The sequence below is a fragment of the Pinus tabuliformis genome, chromosome 6, assembly GCF_031772625.1.
Source record: "Pinus tabuliformis cultivar Carrire ecotype Pingquan chromosome 6, CPIR1, whole genome shotgun sequence".
Taxonomy (NCBI): domain Eukaryota; kingdom Viridiplantae; phylum Streptophyta; class Pinopsida; order Pinales; family Pinaceae; genus Pinus; species Pinus tabuliformis.
Genome location: NC_142292.1, coordinates 1,120,060,305 through 1,120,085,959, shown reverse-complemented (window position 1 = coordinate 1,120,085,959; position 25,655 = coordinate 1,120,060,305). Strand labels below are relative to the sequence as shown.

Here is a 25,655-nt window from a genome sequence, read left to right as displayed (position 1 = left end):
CATTCCTGAATTCCTGAAATCTTTGAAAATCTTCGGGTTTCAGGTTAGCCTTTGCCCATTCAAGTGCTTTCTCGAAAGAAACTGTTGAGTGTAACAAATCCTCAAAGTAATAATCTTCGCGATTGTGTGCCTTGAGCTTTAGTCCTGTAGTGACATTGTATGCCACTTTGTTTGGATCGAATTGCCTTGTAGGCAATGTATGAAGCCTGAGGGCTTCCATTTGTGTTGATTCCTTAGTAGCATGAACAAAATTAGCTAAAGTAAAAGAGTCGCATTTGATAGGGAAAGTAGGCCATAATGACTTCTTGCCATCTTTAAGAACTTTAGTCAGGCCCTTTCCCACAGTCTGGTAGGCAATCTCCCTTGCTAATAGCTTATCAGAAACATATAAGGGAAGGACGTGTGGATCAGCAGTGCTACCAAAAACCCTAATGTAGGTGAACCATTCCTCAATGAAATACTTGCCTACAGCAAGCAAGTCTGCTACAGCTTCTTGGGAAAACCTAGGGGCTTTCTTATTGAAAATCATTTGGTGTAGGGGCAACACGATAGAATGAAATATCTTGTAGAAGTGAGGTATGTAATGCGATTCCCATATTTGTTTATGACTAAGATGGATTGGGTAAGGATCTTGTATGGTCCATTTCCAACCCATGGTTGGAAATGTCGTGCAAAAACAGATAGCATCCATAATATAAGCATAGAAATAGAAGGGAGGGAGGTTATCTAAAGAGGAGGCTTTCTTTTGTCGATATTTAGTAATGGAGGTGGCTAAGTTGTCAAATAGGATAGAAGGCCAATTCGTGATATAGGAATTAACACAAGCATCGATCAAGGGAATCCATCTATTGAAAACTTAATGTTATTTGGCAGTCCATACAGTCTACATAACATTGTTGCTGCATAATTGTAGGGGTTTGCCAAAAGCTATTGCATACATACCCGACTTGTCATACTTGAATTTGTTGTCTAACATTCTCTAAGTCTTAAGTAACTTGAAGGGGTCTGGATTATTCTTTGTGAAGTTAGTCACAAATGTGTTGTCGTAGATTTCCTGCGAGTCAGGTATGTGATACATGGCCTTCAAGTCTTCTGCCCTGAACGATCCTACGAGGTCCATCCTTGAATTCTTGAACTGCCTATCTTCAATGATGAGTTTTTCAACCACCCATCTGATCATGTCCGTGTAGGGAAGGATTTTGGCTCTTGCTCATATCCTATGAAGGAAAGAACAGGAGGCATCCCTGCATTGAGGTCCTGAAGGCTTTGTCGACCCAGCTGTTGCTCTCGTAACAGTAATTTTAGGACACTTGTCCTCCAGTCTGTTGTAAATTACTTCCCAAGTTGTTGCACCTCCAGCTGCATCACAGACTGTATCAGCAAAGATAGGAGCCATCTCTGTATCCTCTATCTCAACAATGGTGTTCTTAGTTTGCTTCTGCATCACCTCTCTTAAGGACATGTCTTTTGTCGCTTGCCTGAAACAAACAAGATATATCAGCGCAGATGATATCAAGTAATTAAGACTGAAATCCTATATGAAATGACCTTGGATCGTGAGAAAGGTTTTTATGAGATATTTGATTATAACTACCCATAACCTGGAGAATGATTATCCCCCCTCGGGCCTCTAAACATTTAATAACATGTCAACTCGTTTGTTCTTATTATTTAGAACGTAATTATTCTACATGCTTTACCTCCTTAATCGCAGGCTGTGGTCTTTAAAGGGGTGTCGTGTAACACTTATCAGATATATCGGGCGAAATTCGCAATATTGCATTTCACAAATCGTTAACAATTGTCTGAAGGCATGTTCAAGTTTTTTTGCGAATTGCGAAATTCGATTGCGCAGTGACAATATGAGGTTATCGCAGCGGGAGACCTTTTCGCATATCGCAATTTCGTAAAGAATTTATAAAATAGTGATGTGAAAAAGCGCGATATGCGATTTGCGATATAAGTTTCCTCCTTAGCTCATTTTGCAAGGTTTTGCTAAGTTTTTCTTTAGAGTTAGGCATTATTGTCCTAGGCTTAAAAATTTAAAAAGGGTCCCCATTTATAACTCAAATGCTAGCTATTGCTATATAAAAATGGGGGGGTTGTTTCGTAGTACAACAGGTTAGCACCTCCTTGAGAGGGAAGATGATTATGGTATCCTTTTGAGATTTATATGATTATTTATGTTCTAACATGATATTCGATTTGATGTCTTGTATGAATAGGAAACATTTGTTATTGAGACAAGTTGATACCAGATTTGAGTATCATGAGAGCAGTGTTGATCGAGCACACTGAGCCAACTCTTCCTCCCTGTACTCTTCCTCCCTGTCTAAGCTCCCAGGGTGAGGAATTGAGATGGAGGGTTCCTGGGGTTGAGGGAACTCTGGACAATAGGGTATGACCCCTATCTGTTACCCATAGGGTTGGAGATGTTGCTCCCCTATCTTCATAGGGTCAGAGAATGTTGCTCCCCTATTTGGTCGTTGCAGAGTATACCCCAGTTGGCATCATACCCACAAGCAGGGCTTGTTGGGAATATTGCTCCTCGTTTGGCCAACGAGTTGAGAGTGTACTTGGGGTGTACAACCCAAGTCGATTATGATGCAGGTGTTCTACCACATGACTATTCAGGGTCATCAATGGGAAGATCAGTAGGCAATAGGATGGGTTGAGATAACCCTATGCGATTCCAAGTTGAGATTGAGCTCCCTGATGAGATCCCAGGGTCGAGATGTGCTCCCCTGTGTGTTTGGATATCCTATTGCTCGATATGGGGTTGTAGATGTATAGATCCCCCATGAGACTCCGGGTCGAGATGTGTTCCCCGCTGTGATTCCAGGTTGAGATGTGCCTCTTGATGATATGTTATCTGATGACGATTGATAATGATATTCCAAGCAGTAGCCTGCTAGCAGAGATTCCAGGTAGCAGCCTGATGAATAGAGGGTGGTAGCTTAAGCTCCCCTCCAGTAACAAATTCTTCTTCTTCTAGATTCGAGAATGTTCAGCATATGAGCAAGAACAATCAAGAGATAAGCCAGAATAAGTAAGGGATAGATCGAGATGTACACTGATGATTTGTGATGCTGAGATACTTGAGGTGGCCATGACATGATGACTGCATAACAGAGATGATCAATGATGATACGTGAAGATACCAGAATGGCATATTGATCGATGGACGAATATTGACAAGTGGAATTCTCCCTAGTTGAGAGGGAGTGTTAATTTTTTCAACTGCAGTCAAATTCCACCTTGGACAGCTCAAATGACCGAGATGATGATTGCATTAGATTCCTCTTTTCGAGAGGACCAAAATCGACCTAAAGATCACCTTATTTGGACAAACGAAAGTTGATTTTTGAATTTATTTATTCACTCATGTATATTGGGTTAGGTCGGCCCTAAGCACATGTTAAATTGGACAGGTCGGCCTCAACCCCAAGTAGACCCTCATGAAAGCCTATAAATAGAAGAGACCTCAAGCTCATTTGGACACATTGATCAAGCCATCCTCTCTTCTCTTATTGTCTTGGTTCAGAAAGGTTTGTCAGGGGAAAGTTTGTGCAAGGGTCCAAAATCTCAGGGATGAAGCTCACGCTGATCTAGGGTTTTCTAATTCCTGGATGTTGGCATAGAACTGGGCATTTTAGTCCCTAGACGCTAGCACACAGTGGTCAAGACAACGTCCAAAGAGCCCTAGACGCTGGCACAAAAGCCTATGGGAGCGTCCAGGGTTTCAGAGGCAGATCTGGAGGTGTCGATCCTCGGACGCTCACACAAAGTGGTCCTGAGAGTGTCCAAGTTGTCCTGAATGCACACACAGTGACTGGAAAAGAGCACTAGGGGTTTGGACCAGATCTGATGAGTTGGTCCTCGAACACACGCACAGAATGGTCTAGGGAGCGTCTAGGCTACCATAGACGTTGGCATACAGTTCACAGAGAGTGTCCAGGATTGTTATAGACACTCGCACAACTCCTCCTCCCTACATCCAGGACTCAAAGATGAGATTTAGTATTCCAAAGATTTTGCTCAGTAATAACAATGTTCAGCACACTGGCAACAGTATCCAGCAGTTGACTACAGTCAGTGACAGCACACTACAATCCTCAGAATCAGGGTTGTGATTATAAGCATGATTAGATCTATTTCATGGATATCATAGTTGTTTTGTTGCATAGATAAAGTTATGGATCATTGTACTCTCTTTTGCTGAATCATTTGATGACAATCTAAGAAGAAGAAGATTTGCAAGGGTTTTCCCCATAGTGGGTTTTGCCCTGGTCTCAGACCAATCCTGGTGTCTCTATGTGTGTGCATGCTTTTCTTCTATTGTTCCTTTATGTTCCACTGCATTGATGATGATGATGTTGTTCTTTCTATATAATTGCATATGCTGATGAATAATGGTGTAGATCTGAATAATGTAATGATGATATGGGGTGAACTTAATGTATTAATGAAGAAATGCAATTATCAAAGCAAAGAACAATGTAGCCCTATGAAAAATTAACAGTATGGTCCATAAAAGTGGGGCTAAAGCTTCTCAACCCTTTATTGCTTGAGCGTAGACTGCCTATATGATTGGATACGTAAAAAAGCCAAGTCACCAACCTCGAAATGCCTCTCAACTCGATGTCTATCTGCATACATCTTCTGTTGGTTTTAAGCAGTCTGTAAGTTATCCTTGAGAGCTCTAAGGATCTCTTAGTTCTCCTGAATCCATAGTTTTAAAAACCAATCGGCATGAACAAGAAACCGGTCAAACCAGCCAGTTTATTGGGCAACCAGGTCAAACCAAACAAAAAACTAGGTTTAATGGCCTATTTCTTCTAAAAACCACAAAAACTAGACCAAACCGACCAGTTTAGGACGGAACCGGCCAGTTCCATCCTAAACCAATCGGTTCATTGCCAAGGCCGCAGCGGACCCACACAACGTCTTTTAGGAAGCTGCCTGGGTGTTTTAGGGTTGTTTCCCTCCAAAAACACCCTCTCCAAGCCTTTAAAAGGAGCTCACCCTCTTCATTTTCCTCACACGTCTTGTTTCCCTCCAAAAACACCCTCTCCAAGCCTTTAAAAGGAGCTCACCCCCCTCATTGACCTCACACATCTCATTTGGAGTTTTTGTGAGTTTGATTGGGAGCTTGGAGAGTGTTGAGTTTTTCTGGAGTAGTCATCTTAGAGGCTTGGAGTTGGAGTTGGAGCTATTTTGGAGATATTTTTGAGTTGTTAGTAGATTTGGCATCTTCAAGAGGAGGCTAAGGAAGCTAGTTTGCATTTCTAGGATTTTCACTTGAAAAATTCTTCATTTCACTGTTGTCTTCGTGCATACAACCTTTGACTAAGGCGCGACCAAATAATGAACAGAACACCTGATCTAGATCCCATTGTGTTGGACGATATTGATCCAACTTCAAACTGGGTGGAGGAGACTGAAGATCCTTAGTTTGTGTTGATTTTGATATTGACATGGCATTTTGGGGGGATTAAGCAGATTTGGTAGCACCATCAAAACCATAATTAGTAGCCGCATCAAGCAAAGGCAAACAACCAATGGAAGGCACTAGTCGTGTAGCTCAACCAACTTGTGCTTCCATTAGGTCCACTTCTATAGTTATTGGTGGCAGTGTTACTGCTGAGGTTGTAGATGAGGCTGGGGCATCCTTAGACACTAAACCAGATGATGTCTATGTAGCTCCTGTTGATGATCCTATGTCTAGTAGTGGTGATGAATTTAACGATTGATCATGTGTAGACTTGTAGTCTTGTAGTAGGTCAATGGCCTCATAGCTTGTGGCATTGTTTTTAGACTTTATAGGCCATTTAGAGCCTCATTGCTTATGTATTTTGTCAATGATATGTATTGCACTTGGTTCCATTTTGATGTATTCACCTTTACATGGTATATAGATGAGCAAACTTTGCATATTTTGTCTCTATTGGCTTGGAATCATGGTTTTAAATTTTAAAAATAGTTTTTTTCATTAAAAATTAATTATTTAATGTGTTTTTTTTTAAATCCGTTCATTGAGATCTGACCAGTCTCAATTTGACTGGTTCCAGTTTGAAACCCGGTTTATTAGGTGGACAAGACCAGTTTTTAAAATTATGTCTAAATCCAATCCTTGGCCCCTGGGGCCCAGCTGTCTCCAAAACAATGTCAGCAAAAGATAAAGCATCATAACCATAGAGAGCACAAAAAGGCGACATATTAATGGACATATTGTAGGTGGTGTTGTAGTAGTACTCTACGAGATGTGACCACTTCACCCATGCACGTTGTTGCCCTGTCAGATAGTTCCTCAAGTAACCTTCCAGCCACTAGTTCACTATCTCTTTTTAACCGTTAGTTTGAGGATGGTAAGTTGGTAACTAGTGTTGGGTGAGAGCTCGACCCCCACCAATGGAAAAAACCCCTGCCAGAAGCCTCCCATAAATCTGTTATCTTTGTCACTGATGATGGCCTTGGGAAGACCATGCAATCTAAACACCTCCCTGACAAATAGATCAGCCACCTGTTAGGCTGAATATCTGGTTGGAATAGCGAAAAAGTGGGAAAACTTGGTCAATCTGTCCACCACCACATAAATGCAATCACGTCCCTGGATGGCTGGAAGTCCTGTGATGAAGTCCATAGAAATGGTTTCCCACTTCCTCTCTGGAATGGGAAGAGGCTAGAGCAACCTGATCGAATGTGTCTGCTCACCTATGTTCCCTTAACAAGTACCGCAATCCTGAACATGTCTCAAGACGTCCTCCTTGAGGCCTCTCCAAGTAAAACGCTCCCTGATAGTCCGGTACATCTCGAGGAACCCTTGATGTCCTGCCATAGGTGAATCATGGGTTACATGCATAATCTTCTCCCGTAGTTGTGATCCCAGTACTAAATAGATCATGTCCTTATAATAGATCACCTCGTTCATCACCTTGTACCTGCAATCCCCAAATGTGCCATCCAAGATCTCGCATGTCTATTGATTCTTGGAGTACTCTACCAACAATTGTGCCCTCAAATCCTGGGTGATGTCCATGAGCGAGACTGTCGCAAGTGTTAGTTTTTGTAGCATCGGATGTTGTTCTAGTCTCAAACTTTGTGGAGAGGCTAAAACACATGAGTTCTCCAAAACCGAGAAATCATTTCTAGAAATTCCATCTAGAGATAGCTCAATTAAATTAATTGACCATCATTTAAATTTTTCCTATGTCTAACTTAGGAAAACTAGTTAATTAATAGTAATTAATTGAGAAAAGTGAGAATTCTCTAGAAACTCACACAGATCGACTTGGAGATGATCTCAGCCATCGATTAGGTTTTAATCTTGGCCGTTGAAAACTCAACTGGAGATTATAAGAGGAGGTTGATGGGTAGATAGAGAAACACACAAAGTGAGAGCTAGCAGTGCAGGTTCCTTGGGAGGTCGAGCTATCCAGCTTCAGAGGTCAAGAAAAGTAAGAGAGTTCGAGCCAGAAGGAACGCAGAGGGGCCAAGACGGTGATCCCGGAGGAGGATTCCAGTTCCGAAGAGTTAAGAGAGGAGGCTGAGTTATTTCTCCAGGAGGCTACGCAGAAACCTCAAGTGTGGCAGTTTGATTAAGTAGAGGAAAAGGTTGATTCAATTAATGGTGGCCAGGAAAATAGTAGGCCAAGCAAGTGACTTCCAGGAGCTGAGATAGGTAGGACGCTTGATTCAAAGGGAGTTTCAGGTCAAGTGTAAAAGGGACTGCACAGGGCCCATGCAAGGGTGGACGCAGTTCATTCAAAGAGTCAATTTCTGAGGGCGTATTGAGCCTAGATTGCTTGGAGAGGAGGGTAATTGCCCTCAGTTGATTTTGTCAGTATTTCTCTCAGATAGAAACGCTAGTTTGCCATCATTTTATTGTACTCAGAATTTCACTGCTGCATAATAATAAAAACCCTCAGCTGTTGCACTGGTTTTTCCAAGGACAATTGTCCAAAAATAATTGTCATTTTTATGTGTGTGCTAGCATTTCTCAGTTCTTATTTTTTGCTTCCGTAGTAATTTTTATGGTGAAGAAATTGTAGTGTGAATTATTCGTTGTTTGTCATAGCAAATATAATGCATAATAATTAATGAGTTAGAAGAAAAATTTCCAGTTGTTGCATTTCAAGGAATTTCCACATGGTATCATAGCATATTTGACGGATAGGAGGCTCAAAGTCGAAGAGGAAAATTTTTGTTATTCAGAGGGAGCAATAAGATGAATTTTTCAAATGCTACTCAGTGCCTAGCCAGGCAGTGCAAATTTTTGGACAAGGTTCAATTTTCTAGTGGCAGAAGGCAGGAAAGTTCGATTTGCCCGGGAAAGTGATTCCAATAGGCAGAGGGAGCAGCAGCTCAATATTTCGCAGAGCAGATTTCTCGCCTTGGTGTAGTAGGGTTTTGCAGCAATTTGCAGGGCAGAATCAGCGTCGAGTGGAAGAGAAATTGCACACACAGAGGGAGATCTCTCTCAAAGGGTTTCTAGCTTAGAAATATGAAATTTTCAATTGCAGCAGGCAGATTTTCCTACTCCAGGAAGGAGTGCAAATAGCACTGCTAGCAACCAAGCAGGTGAAAGAGGGAGATTTGCATATCAATTCAAGCTTTTGCAAAGATGGCTTCAGCAGGATTCCAAGATCAGAACAGATTAGAGGGTACATCGAACAATTGTATGTGGAAGGCCAGGATGGCATTCCTACCAAACGAGTATGGTCTAAAGACGTACACAGAACGAGTTGTAACCGTGCCTACAGATGCAAACCAGCTAGCGAACTACAATAAGAAGATGGCCAAGGCGAAGAGATTGATTCTGAACGGAGTTTGAGATCATATTGTCTCACACATTGTGGCCAAGCATACGACCAAAGAAGTGTGGGATACTCTTACATCACTCTACCAGAATCCTTCCAAGCAGTGGAAGATGTTATTGAAGGACAAGTTGGGGAATGCTTGAATGCAGAAGGGTGAGGCATCAACCCTATCTCACCAAAATTCAGGATATCTGAGATGAGCTTGAAGACGTAGGAAAATCGCCTCTAGATACAAAACTTGTGCGTTTAGCCCTCAACAGTGTCACTAAGGAATAGGAGAACTTCGTCCAAGGAATTTTGGGGTGAGATCACCTCCCTAAGTGGGACCCGATGTGGGAATACCTCACACAAGAGGAGATGAGGCGAGCTCTAGTAGAGAGCTCTATTAGCAGGAATAGCAGCAAAGGGTCGAAGGGTGTGAAGGAGGAAGAGAATGTGGCCCTTGAATCGAAAGGGAAAGCAAAAGTTCCTAGTTAGGGACAAGGCTCGCAGGGTGAGAAGAAGAAGAAGGATCTATCCAAGATCAAGTACTTCAAGTGTGGCGAGTTTAACCACTACAATACTCAGTGTTCCCAGAGGAAGAAGGACAAGAAGGAGAAACAAGATTAGGCGGCAGCATCTACAAAGATAGACCACATGTCCTCCAAATTGGAGAAACAATTCGCTTTGTATGCAACTATACCTCCAGGGGAGAGGTGGGGAGACTTAGACTTCTAGACTCCAAAGTTGCGCAAAGTTGGGCAAGGTCCATCAAGGGAAGCATCAGATGGTGTTTTCTCATGGATCATTACCCTTGCTACAGGGGCCCATAGTATTGAATAGCAAAGAGGATCAGTGTCAGTTGGTGCCGTTAGTTCTTGAGGGACAGTTGCAGTTAGAGGCTAAGAAGCGCAGAGCATTGATGGTAGCAGTGCAGAGGGATAGTGCAGAGTCAATAGCAGCACAGATTTCCCAGTGGACAATGCAAAGACTAGTAGCAGTTAGAGACTCAGGAGATAGTTGCAACACAGACACAATTGATTCAATATTTTAGATGCTTCTAAATTCCAATAGTTGCAATGGCAACAACAACAGTGAGAGGAAGTGTTAGTTGGGTTGCAGTGCAGATGTAGAGTTGGCGACTTCAGCAGTGCAGATGTAGAGGAAGAGTTGAGTTAGCGCTGATGCAGCATGGTTCAGCTACAATTGATAGCAGATGAATCATAGTTAGCACAGTGGTTGGTGGACAGTGGCAGGCAGCGACAATTGTCAAACATCAGCAGTGTGGGGAGGATGTTATGGAGACAGTTGGAGAACACCTTCCTCGCTAAGAGGGAGTGTTATTTTTTGTAGCATCGGATGGTGTTTTAGTCTCAAACTTTGTGGAGAGGCTAAAACACATGAGTTCTCCAAAACCTAGAAATCGTTTCTGGAAATTCCACCTAGAGATAGCTCAATTAAATTAATTGACCATCATTTAAATTTTTCCTAAGTCTAACTTAGGAAATTGGTTAATTAATAGTAATTAATTGAGAAAGGTCAGAATTCTCTAGAAACTCACAATGGATCGACTTGGAGAAGATCTCAACCATCGATTAAATTTTAATCTTGGCCATTGAAGACTCAACTGGAGATTATAAGAGGAGGTTGATGGGTAGATGGAGAAACACAGAGTGAGAGCCAGTAGTGTGAGTTCCTTGGTAGGTCAAGCTATCCAGCTTCAGAGGTCGAGCAGAGGAAGAGAGTTCAAGCCAGAAGGGACGCAAAGGGGCAGAGTTAGTGATTCTGAAAGAGGATTCTAGTTTCGGAGAGTTAGTAGAGGAGGCCAAGTTATTTCTCCAGGAAGCTGCGTAGAAGCCTCAAGAGGGGCAGTTCAATTCAACAGAGGAAGAGGTTGATTCAGTTGTTGGTGGCCGGGAAAATTCCCAATAGGCCAAGCGAGTCACTTCCAAGAGTTGAGATAGGCAAGACGTCTGATTCAGAGGGAGTTCCAGGCCGAGCATATAAGGGACTGCACAGGGGTGGACACAGTTCATTCCGGGAGTCAATTTTTGAGGGTAGATTGGGCCTGGATTGCTTGGAGAGGAGGATAATTTCCCTCAATTGATTTTGCCAGTATTTCTCTCAAATAGAAATGCTAGTTTGGCGTCATTTTATAGTACTCTGAATTTCACTGCTACATAATAATAAAAACCCTCAGTTGCTGCACTGGTTTTCCCACATTGGGTTTTTCCGCAGACAATTGTCCAAAAATAATTGTCATTTTTATGTGTGTATGCTATCATTTTTTGCTGCCGCAGTTCTCTTTTTATGGTGGAGAAATTGCAATGTGAATTATTCGTTGTTTGTCGTTGCAAATAAACTGCATAATAATTAATTCATTAGAAGAATAATTCCCAGTTGCCGCGTTTCAAGGAAATTTCACAATAAGTCTCCTAGATACAACATCTGCCACAACATTATGCCTCCCCTTGACATACTCAATCTCAAAGTTGTAAGTCTGGATCTTAATGACCCACTTTTGTTGTCTCTCGTTGAGATCCTTCTGCTCTAGGAAGAATCAAAGACTATCGTGATCAGTCTTCACCCTGAACCTATTTCCCACCAGATATTGTCGGAATTTGGCCAAGGCATGCATAATGGCCAACATCTCCTTGTCGTATGTAGAATACAACCTCTCATAATCCTAAAGCTTTCAGTTCTCATAGGCTATAGGATGTCCTCCCTACATGAGCATTGCTTCAATGCCTTCCCCAGATGCATCGCACTCCAAAACAAAAGGTCGTGAAAAGTCAGGCAAAGCCAACACTAGACAACTGCTCAGCACTCTCTTGAGGCGCTCACAGGCCTCCCGTGCCACGTTTGTCCACTCGAAAGCCCCTGTCTTCGTCAAATCTATGAGGGGTGTTGCCAGTTGTGAAAACCCCTTAACAAACCACCTGTAGTAGGTACATATACCCAAGAACCCCTGCAGCTCTATCACGTGCCTCGGTGTAGGACAACCCATAATGGCCCTGATCTTCTCCTGATGTACACGCACCCCTTCCTCACCAATCACATGGCCAAGTTATAGCATCTATGTTAGCCCAAACTCGCACTTGGACATCTTGGCGTACAACTATTGCTCCTCTAGGATGCGCAACACCTCCTCTAAGTGATGAAGATGCTCCTACTATGTCCTATTGTTTATCAAGATGTCATCAAAGAAGACCAAAACACATATGCGCGGCTTCTTGTGGAAGACATGGTTCATGCAAGACTGGAAGGTAGCTGAGCATTAGTTAGCCCAAAGGGCATAACGAGGAACTCAAAGTGTCCATAGTGGCTACTGAACATGTCTTCAAGATGTCCTGCTCCCTCACCCGAATCTGATGATACTCGGAGCGGAAGTCTGTCTTAGAGAAGTATTTCGCTCCTCTAAGCCCATCCATCAACTCATCAATGCGCAGTATGCGGTACCGATTCTTTAACGTTCTCTTGTTCAAGGCCTATTAATCTATACACATGTGAACGGTCTCGTCCTTCTTCTTCACCAGCACCACCGAAGAAGCAAAGGGACTGGAACTCGTCTTGATGTGGCCCAAGGCCAGTAACTCTTGTATAGCCTGCTCAAACTCATCCCGATAAGACTTGGGATGTCTATAGGCAGTCGTCGTCACTGCATGTAACCCCTCCTCTAGCTCTATAGTATGCTCAAAACCCCTATTTGGTGGACAACCTAGGGGAATGTCCCCAAATACTACCTGGTGCCTCTCTAGCAGTGCTAAAATATCTAGATGTGGTTGTCGTGTCTGAGTCCCTGTCTCTGTAATTCACAACTCCACTGCCCATGCTATATATCCCTGTCCCAAATTGGCCTCCATCTGATTAGTCGATACCGTTTGTGGTGGATATGAATGCATGCCTCTCAACACCACCAACTTCCCATCTGGCCCCATAAACTCCATCACTATTCTCCTCCAATTTGTAGTAACATGCCCAAGGGAATACAACCACTGGACACCCATCACCAAATTGGTGTCCAACACATTAACTACAAAGAAATGGTCTGTCACGGAATAATTCCACATGGTCATTGTCATCCTAGGAACATATCTAGTACACTGCATGGTCTAGTCCCCTGGCACCAACACTGAAAAACCCTCAAAGGCCTTCATATGTATCCCTCTCCGCTCCACCATCTATGCATCAATAAAATTGTGGGTGGCCCCACTATCCACTAGCACTGACACACGTTGTCCCTACATTGTGCCTTTGATCCGCAATGTCAAATACTTCAGAAGTCCCCAAAGCAAGGCAATGACACCTCCTGTAGGTAGAGGTGGGTCTCCTCTTGTCCCTTGTGGCTCGTCCTCTCTCTTGCTTGCCTCAAGCTCGGCCTACTCCTACGGCTCACTGTTTGAGAAACCTCTATGTAGTGGGCCTTGCCCTAGGTACATTGATGCCCTGGTGCCCACGACTCCTGACATGTGAAGCACAACTTCCTCCTCCGAAGGTCTCTCTTGGTCTCATCACCTGGCTACCCACGTTTGGCCCACTCCTTCTAAGGAGGTCTAATGTCATTATCTTTCTGAGGAAAAGTAGGTCTAGAAGGCACTAGTGCTCTTGTCTTAGGCACTACATCAAGCATATCCTTGGTCCTGTTAATAGCATCCTGCAAAGATATGGGCTTGTAAGCTCTCACCCAACCACGCAATGATTCTACTAACCCCTCGATGAATATGACGATCAGTCTCGCCTCCAAGATATCAGAGACCATCACTGCTAGTCGTTGGAACTCTGCCATATATGCCTCAGCACTGACTGTCTATCTCAAGCTAGCTAGCTCCCGAAAGTGTAGTCAGGGTCGTTCTGGTCAAATCTCTCAACAAGTCTCCTCGTGAACTTGGTATAGGATGTGATGTTGGCATGCCCCAACATAAGCAACCCGTGGTACCACCACTCCTGCACATCTCCATCCAAGTGTAGAGTGGCAAACCGAATAGCATCTGTCTCCTGCATGGGGTTCAAATGGAGGTAGGTGTCTAGCTTCTGTATCCATGCCCTAGTCGAACTCCTGGTTGATCCATCAAAGTTCAGAAGGGTAATCTTCCCTTCCCGCTTCTGTGTATCCTAGTTATGATTTTGCTGACCCCCTAAGGATGATGTTCCTCCTCTAGAGTCTAGACCTGTGCTTCTCCTTTAGATGACAAAAGTCTCCAAATGATAAAACCCTCCTAATCCTTGGGTCCAACGCATCATACTCGTCAATCCCATCTGCAAAGGATCTCATCAAGTCTGCAAAAGTGTCTGACTCTCTCTCTCTCTCTAGTTCATCCAGAAAGTGAGTCATTGTTGGGCAGTTATTCTAACCATATGTGTGGATGTTGTTGTGTTGCATTGTGCGTGCATGTGCATGGCTCCCTTCTCCTATTCCAGAACCACCTTCTCCATTGTTAAGATGACCCTGTTGGTTTTGTATTTCCATCCCCATCACCTGTTACATCATCTCTAGAATCTGTTGATTATGCCTCATCAAATGTTGGTTCTACCTCATCAACTCCTCCAAAAACTGATTTTGACCATGTGCTCTCATTGCCTACCTGGTTCTCCATGTGCTCTCCAGCATGTTCAAGCTCTGTATCTGAGAAGGGATTGAGTTCTCCTCTACCACAACCTATTCCTCTGCCTCTACCTCTCCCTCTTTGAAACATTACTCCTTGGTACCTAGGTGGCATCATCTGCTATTTTCCCACAGTTGACCAAGAATATGCTCTGATACCACTATAATATTCCAACTAGGAAATAACAGTGAAAATCAAGAGCATGCACTTAGCTACAACAATTGAAAATTTAAACATGCATGCATAATCAGTAACTCAATAAACTGAGCAAAGAAACTAAGCCATTTTATTAATATTCGGAAGTTGAGTATATAATATAGCAAGAGAAATAGAACCTGGGCTTGCTACTGCAAGCTATGCAAAACAAGTGAGAAAGTGATGGCTCATGTGCTGGAAATGTCTCCCTCAAATATCTGCACAGTACCCAGAAAATATTGTTGCTGCTGCTGGAGAAGAACTAGGATTTTTGCCCTCAAAACGGCTCAGAAATATCTGCAAAATTAACGTGGAGCTCCTCACACCAAACCCAAAAAGACCTAGAAAAATCTTGGGCTAATTCCAGCTGACTCGAATAGCCCCAAAAAGTGCGAATTACCTAGATTGCCCAGCTCTGCGCATTGCAAGAGAATCACTGTTGAGTGTGGCACAAATCCTACGCTAAAATGCTTATGAAATCACTGCAAAATTTCTCCAGGAAATAGCTCTCTTCTTTAGGCCCCAACTCCAGCAATCTTTGCTGCTCCTAACTCCTGCACAGTCCCTATTTACAAGTTTGTGAGAGGATCTTTGATTCTGGAGAGCACAAAGCTTGTGTCCTAAGAAATAGGAGATCACAAGTGGGCTACGATATAGGAGATTTGCACGGAGTTGAGAGCTTATCCTAAGAAATGTGAGACCAAAAGTGTACAAGAGAATAGGAGGATTTGCACTAGGATTTAGGAGCCTCCTGTGCGCCAGGAAATAGGGGCCTAGTGTGCATAGAATAGGAGCTCCTAGTGCGCAAAGATCAAGGAGCAAAGATCAAAAGATTACAGGGGTAAGTCAAGGATTCAGCAGAGGAACAGTTGTGTGCTAGAGGGCCGAGATCAAGTAGTGATCAAGGCAAGCCGAGATCAATTGTATTCACTGAGATTAATGAGAAGAAGCAGAACGCTTTCTCAGAGATGGATTGCTTTGTAATAGATCAATTGCTCAAAAACAACCATTAAAATGCTACAACAAAAAAGCAGGTTTTCCCTGTTGGGTTTCCTGAGTAAACAAACGTGTCAATTTGTATGATTGTGTTTTTATCTCTGGTGTTTTTTTTATTCCGCTGCTTATAGATAGTCAAGAAACTTTGTATCTTGGTGAAAGTAAATTTGGTTTCAGTTTTCAGTTGCCTACTTTTAAGTTATTCATCTAAGTAGTTGCAGAGTTTCATGGAAATTTAACACTTCAAATCAGTTTTTCATTCATTTGATCAAAGCTTACAAGTTGACTTCTATAGCCTACTTTGCACCAACAACTGTACATTAATAAAATCTCCTCAAACAGCAATGTATAATCAGATTTGAAGGTGCATGGCTTGTGCATGAAGAAAAGACTGCTGCGGCAATGATACAGCTTGTATGGCCAGCTGTACTTTCTATACTTCAGCAATCTGCTCCTCTTCTTCTCTTTGAACGCATTCTTCCCTCTGCCAGCTCTCTTGTTGTCTTCTCATGCGTATGTGATCAACCTCTTCTATTTTGTCCTATTTTATGCTTTGAGAGAAGATAATTAATCTCTTCAATCCTAGCTACCACCTATCTCAATAGTAACATGTATGGCTAAGATTAATTCTTAATCTAAATCACTATTATTCTAGAACTCCTAAAACATTGCATTTAAATTCCTATGACTAGTTGACTTGAAAACATTAGATTTTAAAATTTTTTTCAAATGAAATTACAAAATAGAATTAATGGTCACTTTTCAAAGGTATTGACCAAAAAAAATGCATCCAACTACTTCCTACACATTCACACTAAAACCTACGCAAGAAATTCCTGCTCAAGCTACAGTTCTCGAGATCTGCCGTCATTGATACAATAACCATTTTTGCAAAGGGCATATGTACTGTCAGTAGTGAAAAAAATGTCAAAGCATTCAGCTTCTGTGCTTCAGTAGGGACTAGAGGCTTAGACTGTTACTTACTGGGATATAAGTGATTGCAGAGCCATTCAGAAAATCTTTATCATGAGAGAGAATGAATGTGTAGTTTGTGTTTCAATTTAGTTGGGTATAAACATATGAGATGAGACTAATACTGAATTGGGTACCTGGAAGCGGGCCATGGCATCGGCTGCAATTGTGGTATAAGCACTACCCATGTGGGGGGGTGCATTCACGTAATACAATGGTGTTGTCAATACGTATGGCAATGATGTCACCTCTCCATTTTTGTCCTTGTCCACCTCTCTTCCTTCTCCCTCGTTATTTTCTTGATGTGTGCCTGTGCAGGCAGAGATAGCTCTATGATGATGGTGGTAGCCGCGTCTTCCTCTCTTGCCAAAATTGCGTGAAGGGGAATACGAAGAAGAAATAGCAGCAGCTGAAGCAGATCCAAATAACATTGACGAAGATGCTCTGTAACATCCAAGTATATGACGTTTATGTGAAGGAAATATGCCAATCAGATCATGATGATGCCCGTTGTGAGGCCTTCGTAGGCATTTGCATTTGCATAACAGATCATAATGATGCCCGTTATAAGGCCTTGGTAGACCTCTGCCGAGTTTAGTAGCGTGGGGAGACACTGCCCAACTGTCATTTGAAGGATAAGAAATAGGAATTGAACAAGTTGAGGTCGATGTTGAAACTAATGAGATTGCCATCCCTGTTTCTGTTCCAGAAAAGCCAAATGGGCTTATATTGCATGCATCGTCTTGCACTAACATTTTATACATATGTGCGCCTCCTCAACATTGAAATAGCCATGGCCGCAAATATGCCACCGCACAGTATGGGATAACATGAATCAGTAAGGCGACATGATTGTTTTGTTATAAGATTGGAATGGCAAAGCAGGGGTTTTGAGCCACAACTCATTAGTAAGCACCCAATTGAATTGAATTCCTCATAAATGCGCAAATGGGATTGAAATACAAGAAAATGGCATCACCCAAAATTATCCAAATTCATGATCGATATAATAATTAATATATTTAATGACATAGAGATCAAACTAATAAGTTTTTAGGAGTTGTGTTTATTTAATATAATGATCACCTAATGGTAGCAAATTTTACCATTATTGATATATACGGTAATTGTTATATTTTATTTTTAAGATTTCTTTAATTATTTAAATTTAATATTTTATAATTATGGTTAAAAGATAAATTTATTTATTTATTGTATTTTATTTTTATTTTTTTGTAAATTTAGAAAATATAGTAAAATTTAATATTATAAAAATGAGAAAATATATAATAAATAGTTAAATTTAATATAATTTAATAGATAAATAAGAATGATTATTCTTTATCAAAAATAATTAAAATAAAAATAAAAAATGGCTATGTTTATTTTGAGATCATGTAAAAAAAGATTATCCTAAAAGCAAAAGGAGATTTACTTTTGTTAATAATAAATTTAAATGAAAATTTGTAACTTAGATATTGACACCCTAATCGTGGTTGAATATATCTGTACTATTTTATGATGATGATGATGATGATGATGATGGTTAACATCTGCTGAGACCAAACAATGATCTATCAGACTTAAATAAACAAATTATTTATTTTGATTTAAGATTTTATTCCTATGCTCAAAAAGCTTGGAGAGAAGTCTCCCAAGCTCACTATAATCTTGACATTGTAAAAGGCTAGGAAGGTCAGTATTGTAACAAAGATTGTGAAACTGAGATCTAATGTGGTTGTACGTAGGGCACTCTAAGAGGAAGTGGTTTTCATCCTCGATGCTCATATTCTCACATATATGGCAGATCCTTTCCATCCATGGCGTTTTAGGAACTGCCCAACGACCTATTTCACTATGGAGCTCGTGAAAATTCGTTCTAATCTTTGCTATATTAATTGTCTTCTTTGAGCTAGTTAAAATAGAGAGACATTTTTGATCTTCTAGGGTGGGGTTGATGACCTTCTTATAATAACTTAATTTTCTTTTAACCGCTAAATCTTTCTCACACCAAAATTTTTATTTGGACTTAGAAGTAACAATATCTTTAATGTTATTTATGTTTTGCAATGCATCATTCTCGTTGATCTCCCAATAGTTTAACTAGGCCCTTGTGTCTTTATGCCACCCTTGATTGAGCCTTAGGTGGTTTTGGCTGGAATTTAAAGCTAGCTTAGGAAGTCTATGATCGTCTATGTTATTGAGTTTGTGCTTGTACAACAGAAACCTAAGCATAGCTAGGCTCTCAATAGGAGAAAGACCTGCTTCTATAAGGAGAATAGGATAGGGTGTATTACTTTTAATTTTCAGGTTATAAGTTATAAAACACTTCTGGATTTGCTCAATCTTTCTCCATGATTCTCTGGAGATGTTGCAACCCCAAAGCTCACAGCCATATAAGATAACAGGAGTGACTAAAGTTTCAAAAAGGAACTTCTTTTTATCCCACATTACGAGGTTTGCTGTTTTACAATTATTTTCAAGACCAAAATAAGCTTTCCACCCCCCATTAATCATTTTCTCAATGCTATGGTTCCAGTTGAGCTTGTGATGGATATCAATTCCTAGGTACTTATAAGAATACACTTCCTCCAAGTTATTATTGTCATACATAAAATTAGCGTAAGCGTCCTTCTTGGATTTGATAATCATAACTCTTGTTTTGTCAGTGTTAACAGTCATACCCATGGTAGAGCATAAATCCTTAAGAAGCTTGAGTTGCTTATCAAGATCAGATGGGCACCTTGCCAAAAGCACAATATCATCAGCATAGAGAAGAAGGATAATGACTATCCCAGCTAAGATCGTGCCATCACATCCTGCTTCCTCTAAATAGCCTTCGAGCTTATCGATGTAAATGCCAAATAGGGTAGGGGATAGGGGACAACCTTGTTTAACTCCGATGTTACACTTAATATCTTTCGACCACCCCTCATTGCTCTTTAGCTTGGCAATTACATTCTCGTATAACCTTATAGCAGCAGCTCTCAACTCAAGAGGAACCTTTAGCTCTTCTAACCTATTCCAAAGGTTGTATCTAGGAACCGTATCGAAAGCCTTTCTAAAGTCCACAAAGCAACAAAATAAATTGGATTTATCATTACGTGATCCGGATTTAAACAGGAACGCAACCAATTACATAGGTAACCATATACACAAAGATGCAGCGGAAATAATACTTCATTTCATTAATGGAAAATACTGAAATATGCTTACAAACAGAAATGGCAATAAACTAGCTAGGGCGATGGTAGCTTATCTCTAAGAAGAGATGTGATGGCTACATGCCTCTGAACTGTGTTACAATGAGGCTCGAAGGCCTATTTATTGTTGAGAAACAATGGAAAACCCTTAACATTCCAAAACCTAACCCTAGGAGATGAAACGCCAAACTGTGGGCCCCGTTTGGGTAAATTGGTACATCAACTTCCCAGGGTCGTAACTTTGGCATACGATCTCTGTTTGACGCGTACAATAGCTCGTTAGAAAGATCTATCCGAGCACTACCACTTTGGGAAGGGAAACATCGATCCATGGACCCATGTTGCCCCCAGATTTCCCAAAAAACGTCGTTTAGGGCCTCAAAACGGCTCCAGAAGTTCAGGACCCGAAAAACTGCTAAAAATAGTAAGTTGTGCTACAATTAAGGAAACTGAAAATGCTGAGAAAGACAATGGTGGGGGTCCAGGTGGACTTGGCAGGTGGCCACCAATATCCACCTGGATCATTCCTCCCCCCTTAGGAAGCAATGGTCCCCATTGCGTTGAGCTCCTCCATGAGATGAGGAAACTTCTGCTGAACTTGTTCCCTGGTGAGCCACTTTCCCTGCTGAAGGAGTTGGCCCGCTTTGACAACTCGATACAATTGGATATTCTGTTGGCGAGTGTTCTTGATCTGTGTGTCCATGATCCGATCAATTGCAGCTTGTTCCATGCAATCTGGATTTAATTCTGTGGGTTTGAGCTATTCTGCAATGTCGGATGTGTCTAGCAATGGTGGAAAGTATGGCCGAAGGCGGTCCACATTAAATACTGGGTGCAGGCCAAGGAATGGGGGAATGCTGAGCTCAAATGCATTGTCTCCCATAGCCTTAGTAATGGTGTAAGGACCATATCGGAGTGGTCTCAATTTTCGATAGGCTCCAGTAAGGCGTTCCTTTTGCAAATGCAACCAGACTTTGTCGCCCACCTGAAACTTGTGTGGCACCCGATGTTGATCATGTCGCTGCTTGTACTTGGCATTTGATTTCTCAAGAATGTCATGGCCCTGCTGGCGAATATGTTGGATGCGCTCAATGAAGCTGGTGGCCTTATCTGTTTCGGACTGGACATGAGCTGAATTCATGTGAGTAGCTGCAAGTGGCATGGCCACATCAATGGGGCATAGTGGCTGGAATCCCAAACCCACCTGAAAAGGGCTATGGCCAGTGGAGCTGTGAAGAGCTCGGTTGTAGCTGTGCTGAACGTAGGGGAGGCTCTCGTCCCATGTGCGTGGATGCTTTGAGTTATACATGCGCAGAATGTGCACAATCATCCTATTGACAACCTCTGTCTGGCCATCAGTTTGAGGATGGAAAGCTGTGGACTTCGTGAGTTTGGTGTCCAGCATTGACCAGAGACTGGACCAAAAGGTGCTGAGAAACCGACTGTCCCGATCTGAGATGATAGACGGTGGGATCCCAAAGTGCACCCACACTCGTTCAAAGAAGAGTTTAGCAGTGGCTTCTGCTGTGATATTCTTCTTGCAGGCCATCATAATGGCCATCTTTGAGAACCTGTCGACGACCACAAAAACACAGTCATTTCCATGCTTAGTGGAAGGAAGGCCTGACATGTAATCCATGGAGATGGATTCCCAAGGTCGATTAGGGGTAGGCAACGAGGTATAGAGGCCTTGCTTCTTAATGGTCGGTTTGGCAATGGCACAGGCAGTACATGATCGGATGTACTTCCCAACATCCTGTCGAAGATTCGGCCAATAGAAATAGTTTTGCAGTACTGCCACTGTTTTCTCGACCCCGAAATGCCCATCAGCCCGACTGTAGTGTGCTTCCCAAATCATCTTGGCACGCTCGCTTGAAGGAACACAGAGGTGACCGAGGTGGCATAATAGGGCATCCTGGAGGTGAAAATCTGCAACCTGCCGACCCTCCAAGAGTGTCTGGTATGTGTGGCCGAATTTTGGGTCGCTTTTGTAGAGAAGTGGCCAATCAGAAGTCTCGTGCCCCCAAGAGTTGAGCACGGTGGTTAGCGCCATGATCGGTGGTCGACTGAGGCAATCTGCAACATTATTGGTGCTGCCCTTTTTATACTTGATATTCAAGTGAAACTGTTGCAGGTATGTAGACCACTTCTGATGGCGATCATTCTGCAATTTCCCTTGGGTCTGTATGAACTGCAGAGGTCGATGGTCTGTGTGGATGACTGTTTCCTTCCCCAAAATGTAATGCTTCCATTGTCGGCAGGCCTGTACAATGGAATACATCTCTTTATCATAAGTGGGGTACTTCCGGACTGTGTCTGAAAGTGTTTCACTGTGATATGCCACTGGATGTCCATGTTGAGTAAGGACTGCCCCAATAGCATAGTCAGAGGCATCTGTCTCGACCTCAAATGGTTGTTGTAAATCTGGTAACGCGAGCACTGGTGCTGTGCAGAGGCGATCCTTCAACTCCCTGAATGCCTTCTGTTGATATTCAGACCAAAAGATTTTTGTTTTCGCCCCGCCCTTGGTGACTTGACTCAAGGGCCAAGAAATATGAGAAAATCCCAACACAAACCTGCGGTAGAAGTTAGCAAGACCTAGAAAGCTGCGGAGCTCTGTTAGAGTGGTTGGAGAGGGCCAATCCCGAATGACTTGGACCTTGGCTGGATCGACATGCACCCCTTGTTCATCAATGATGTATCCCAGATACTGAACCTCGGTCATGCCAAAAGTGCATTTCTCCAAATTGGCACATAGCTTGTGTTGCCGCAGTGTTTGGAGAACCTGTCGGATGTGGTGGAGGTGCTCTTCCCAACTCTAGCTGAAGATCAGAATGTCATCCAAGTATACTACTACAAAGGAGTTGGTGAATGGCCGCAAGATGTCATCCATTAGCCTCATAAAGGTTGTAGGAGCATTCGTCAATCCGAAAGGCATGACCAACCATTCGAAGAGGCCCTCCTTGGATTTGAAGGCAGTCTTCCACACATCTGAGGGTTCAATTGGTACCTGGTGATATCCTGACTTCAGATCGATCTTGCTGAAATATTTTTCCCCCTTTAGTTGGTCTAGGAGGTCATCAATCCGCGGGATCGGGTACCTATTACGGACAGTGATCTTGTTCAGCGCCCGATAGTCAATACAGAGTCTCCACGTCCCATCCTTCTTCTGTACCAACACTATCGGGCTCCCACAGGGCGAAGAACTAGGACGGATGTGACCTTTCTGCAGGAGCTCCTGAATTTGCCTCTTGATTTCATTGTTCTCCAGAACGGAGCGCCGATAAATTGGTCCATTGGGTAGCGGCGCACCTGGGGTCAGATCGATGGAGTGCTTGACTTGACAGTGCAGAGGAACCCCTGCCGGGGAGGTGAAGATGTCTTCGTACTCCTCCACAATCTTGTCCATCTGTAGCTGCCGTGCAGAGGGACCCCGTTTGGAGGCCGCGGCCACTGTCTTCTTCTTCCCTTGAGGGCGTATCATCAGGAAAACAAATTTCCTGGTTTTGGAAATGATCTTACTGCATTGTTTTGCAGTAATCAAAGAGATGGCGGCAGGTGGTGCTACCTCTGGTATCCTGAACAACTTATTTCCCAATGTAATAATAACAGCACGGGGCCTTGATTTATACACAGCATGTCGCTTCCACAAGTATGGTTGTCCTAGTAATACATCACAAACTTCAAGGGGAGCAATGTCACACAATACCTCATCCGTGAAGGGCTTCATGTTGTATGGAAGGCGACACTGTTGGCTCACGCGAAGATCTCGCCCTTGGTGAAGCCACCCAATGGTGTATGGTTGTGGATGTGCTGTGGTCGGTAAGCCCAACCGCTTCACGACCTCTGTCGAAATGAGGTTCTTTTGACTCCCGCTATCAACAATGAACTGTATCGGGGAGCCCTTTACCCACATCTGGGAGTGGAAGAGACGCTCCTCCTCCTCTGGATCTTCGGGTTCATTTTTCTGGATCTTTGCGGTAGCAACAGTGGCGCTGGGATCCGCATCAATGATCTGCTTCCCTTTTTCATACCCCTTATCGAGTTCTGACTCAGAGTCGGAACATGCATCTGATTCTGAAACCTTTAGGTCAGCCACCAGTGACTGCTTGGCCCGACACTCACTTGTGTTGTGAGTGGAGCTCTTATGGAACTCGCACCATTTTCCAGTGTCCTTTCTCGGCTTCGCGGCGTTGCTCTTTGCTTGCAGCTTCGGCTGGTTGTCTTGGGCTGTCCCGCCTTGGCTTTGTCCTTTGTTCTGTGGTTTAGGGGCACCTTTCCCCTGCTTTGGATTCGCAGATCCAAAGTCTCGCTTCTTTTGTTTAAACTTCTGTTCGACCTTGACGGCATACCGGTATGCTGCGCCGAGCGAGGGGATGTTTAGGAACTGTATTTCTTCCTGGATGTACTTGTGCAGGCAGCCACGGTATTTGAGTATCAAATGTTGCTCCGAATCCTTGATACCCAACTTTGTGCGAAGGGTATGGAAAAGATTGGTGAACTCCGGCACGTCTTGGTCCCTTCCCTGCCGCAGCGTGGTCCACTTTATGTATTCATCCTCATAGCTTCCGACAGGGTAGTACTGCTCCTTGATGGCATCCCGGAACGAATCCCAGGTGGGTGCGGCTGAAAATAGTGAACTAGTACTTTCATCCTTCTGCTCGCAGTAGGTTTCCCACCAGTCCTTGACGTGGGGGGCTGCTTTGAGAAGAGCAAAAACAATATTTTCCCGACTCGAAAATTCATGAACAGAAAAATAACCCTCTAGCAGATTTAACCATTTATCTATGGCATCGGCGTCTATCTGACCCTCGAATATGGGGATTTCAAAATTAACTTGTACCTTAAAGGGTGTGGCGTTTCCAGAGGAGCTTCTGGAAGCCGATGCGCCGCTTCTGGGCAGCCGCTGAAGGATCTGCGCAAAGTTGTCCATCATCGCGTTCCGTTGTCGCTCGAGCGCTTCTTCGAGCAAGATTTTGATGGGATCTCCTGCCCCCTCGTCTTTCTTCTCGTCCACCATGGGAGGCCGTCGGGATTTGCGAGGCTGGTCTTGCAAAGGTTCAACCAGTTCAAGCCCTAACTCCTTATATCCCGACCTTGTTGGGGACATGCAAAGAAAAACAGAGAAAAAGCAGACCGCTCTGATACCACTGATCCGGATTTAAACAGGAACGCAACCAATTACAGAGGTAACCATATACACAAAGATGCAGCGGAAATAATACTTCATTTCATTAATGGAAAATACTGAAATATGCTTACAAACAGAAATGGCAATAAACTAGCTAGGGCGATGGTAGCTTATCTCTAAGAAGAGATGTGATGGCTACATGCCTCTGAACTGTGTTACAATGAGGCTCGAAGGCCTATTTATTGTTGAGAAACAATGGAAAACCCTTAACATTCCAAAACCTAACCCTAGGAGATGAAACGCCAAACTGTGGGCCCCGTTTGGGTAAATTGGTACATCAACTTCCCAGGGTCGTAACTTTGGCATACGATCTCCGTTTGACGCGTACAATAGCTCGTTAGAAAGATCTATCCGAGCACTACCACTTTGGGAAGGGCAACATCGGTCCATGGACCAATGTTGCCCCCAGATTTCCCAAAAAACGTCGTTTAGGGCCTCAAAACGGCTCCAGAAGTTCAGGACCCGAAAAACTGCTAAAAATAGTAAGTTGTGCTACAATTAAGGAAACTGAAAATGCTGAGAAAGACAATGGTGGGGGTCCAGGTGGACTTGGCAGGTGGCCACCAATATCCACCTGGATCATTACGACATTCCTCTGCAATGATCCTAAGCGTAAGAAGGTGGTCTGTTGTTGAGTGATGCCTTTTGAAACCTGCTTGGCCTTTAGCCCGCTTACCTTCACTTTCAAGCCATATGC

The 25,655-nt window shown here is 43.0% G+C and overlaps 1 protein-coding gene across 5 annotated transcripts in view; it reads right to left on the bottom strand.

Moving 5' to 3' along the window:
- The window catches only part of LOC149262811 (methionine--tRNA ligase, chloroplastic/mitochondrial-like), a 440,349-nt gene extending 422,861 nt beyond the window's left edge, over positions 1–17,488 (bottom strand). For 2 of the 5 annotated variants that reach the window (XR_016259204.1, XM_089425270.1), the window contains exon 1: positions 16,702–17,485. Coding sequence is in view for 4 of the 5 variants with exons in the window: in XM_089425270.1 (XP_089281396.1) it covers positions 16,702–17,328 (627 nt within the window). In the remaining variant the exon portion in view is untranslated. Of the gene's footprint in view, positions 1–16,701 lie in introns of all 5 variants that reach the window. The other 3 variants (XM_089425282.1, XM_089425274.1, XM_089425277.1) reach the window with 2 other exon arrangements.
- Positions 17,489–25,655: the final 8,167 nt, after the last annotated feature.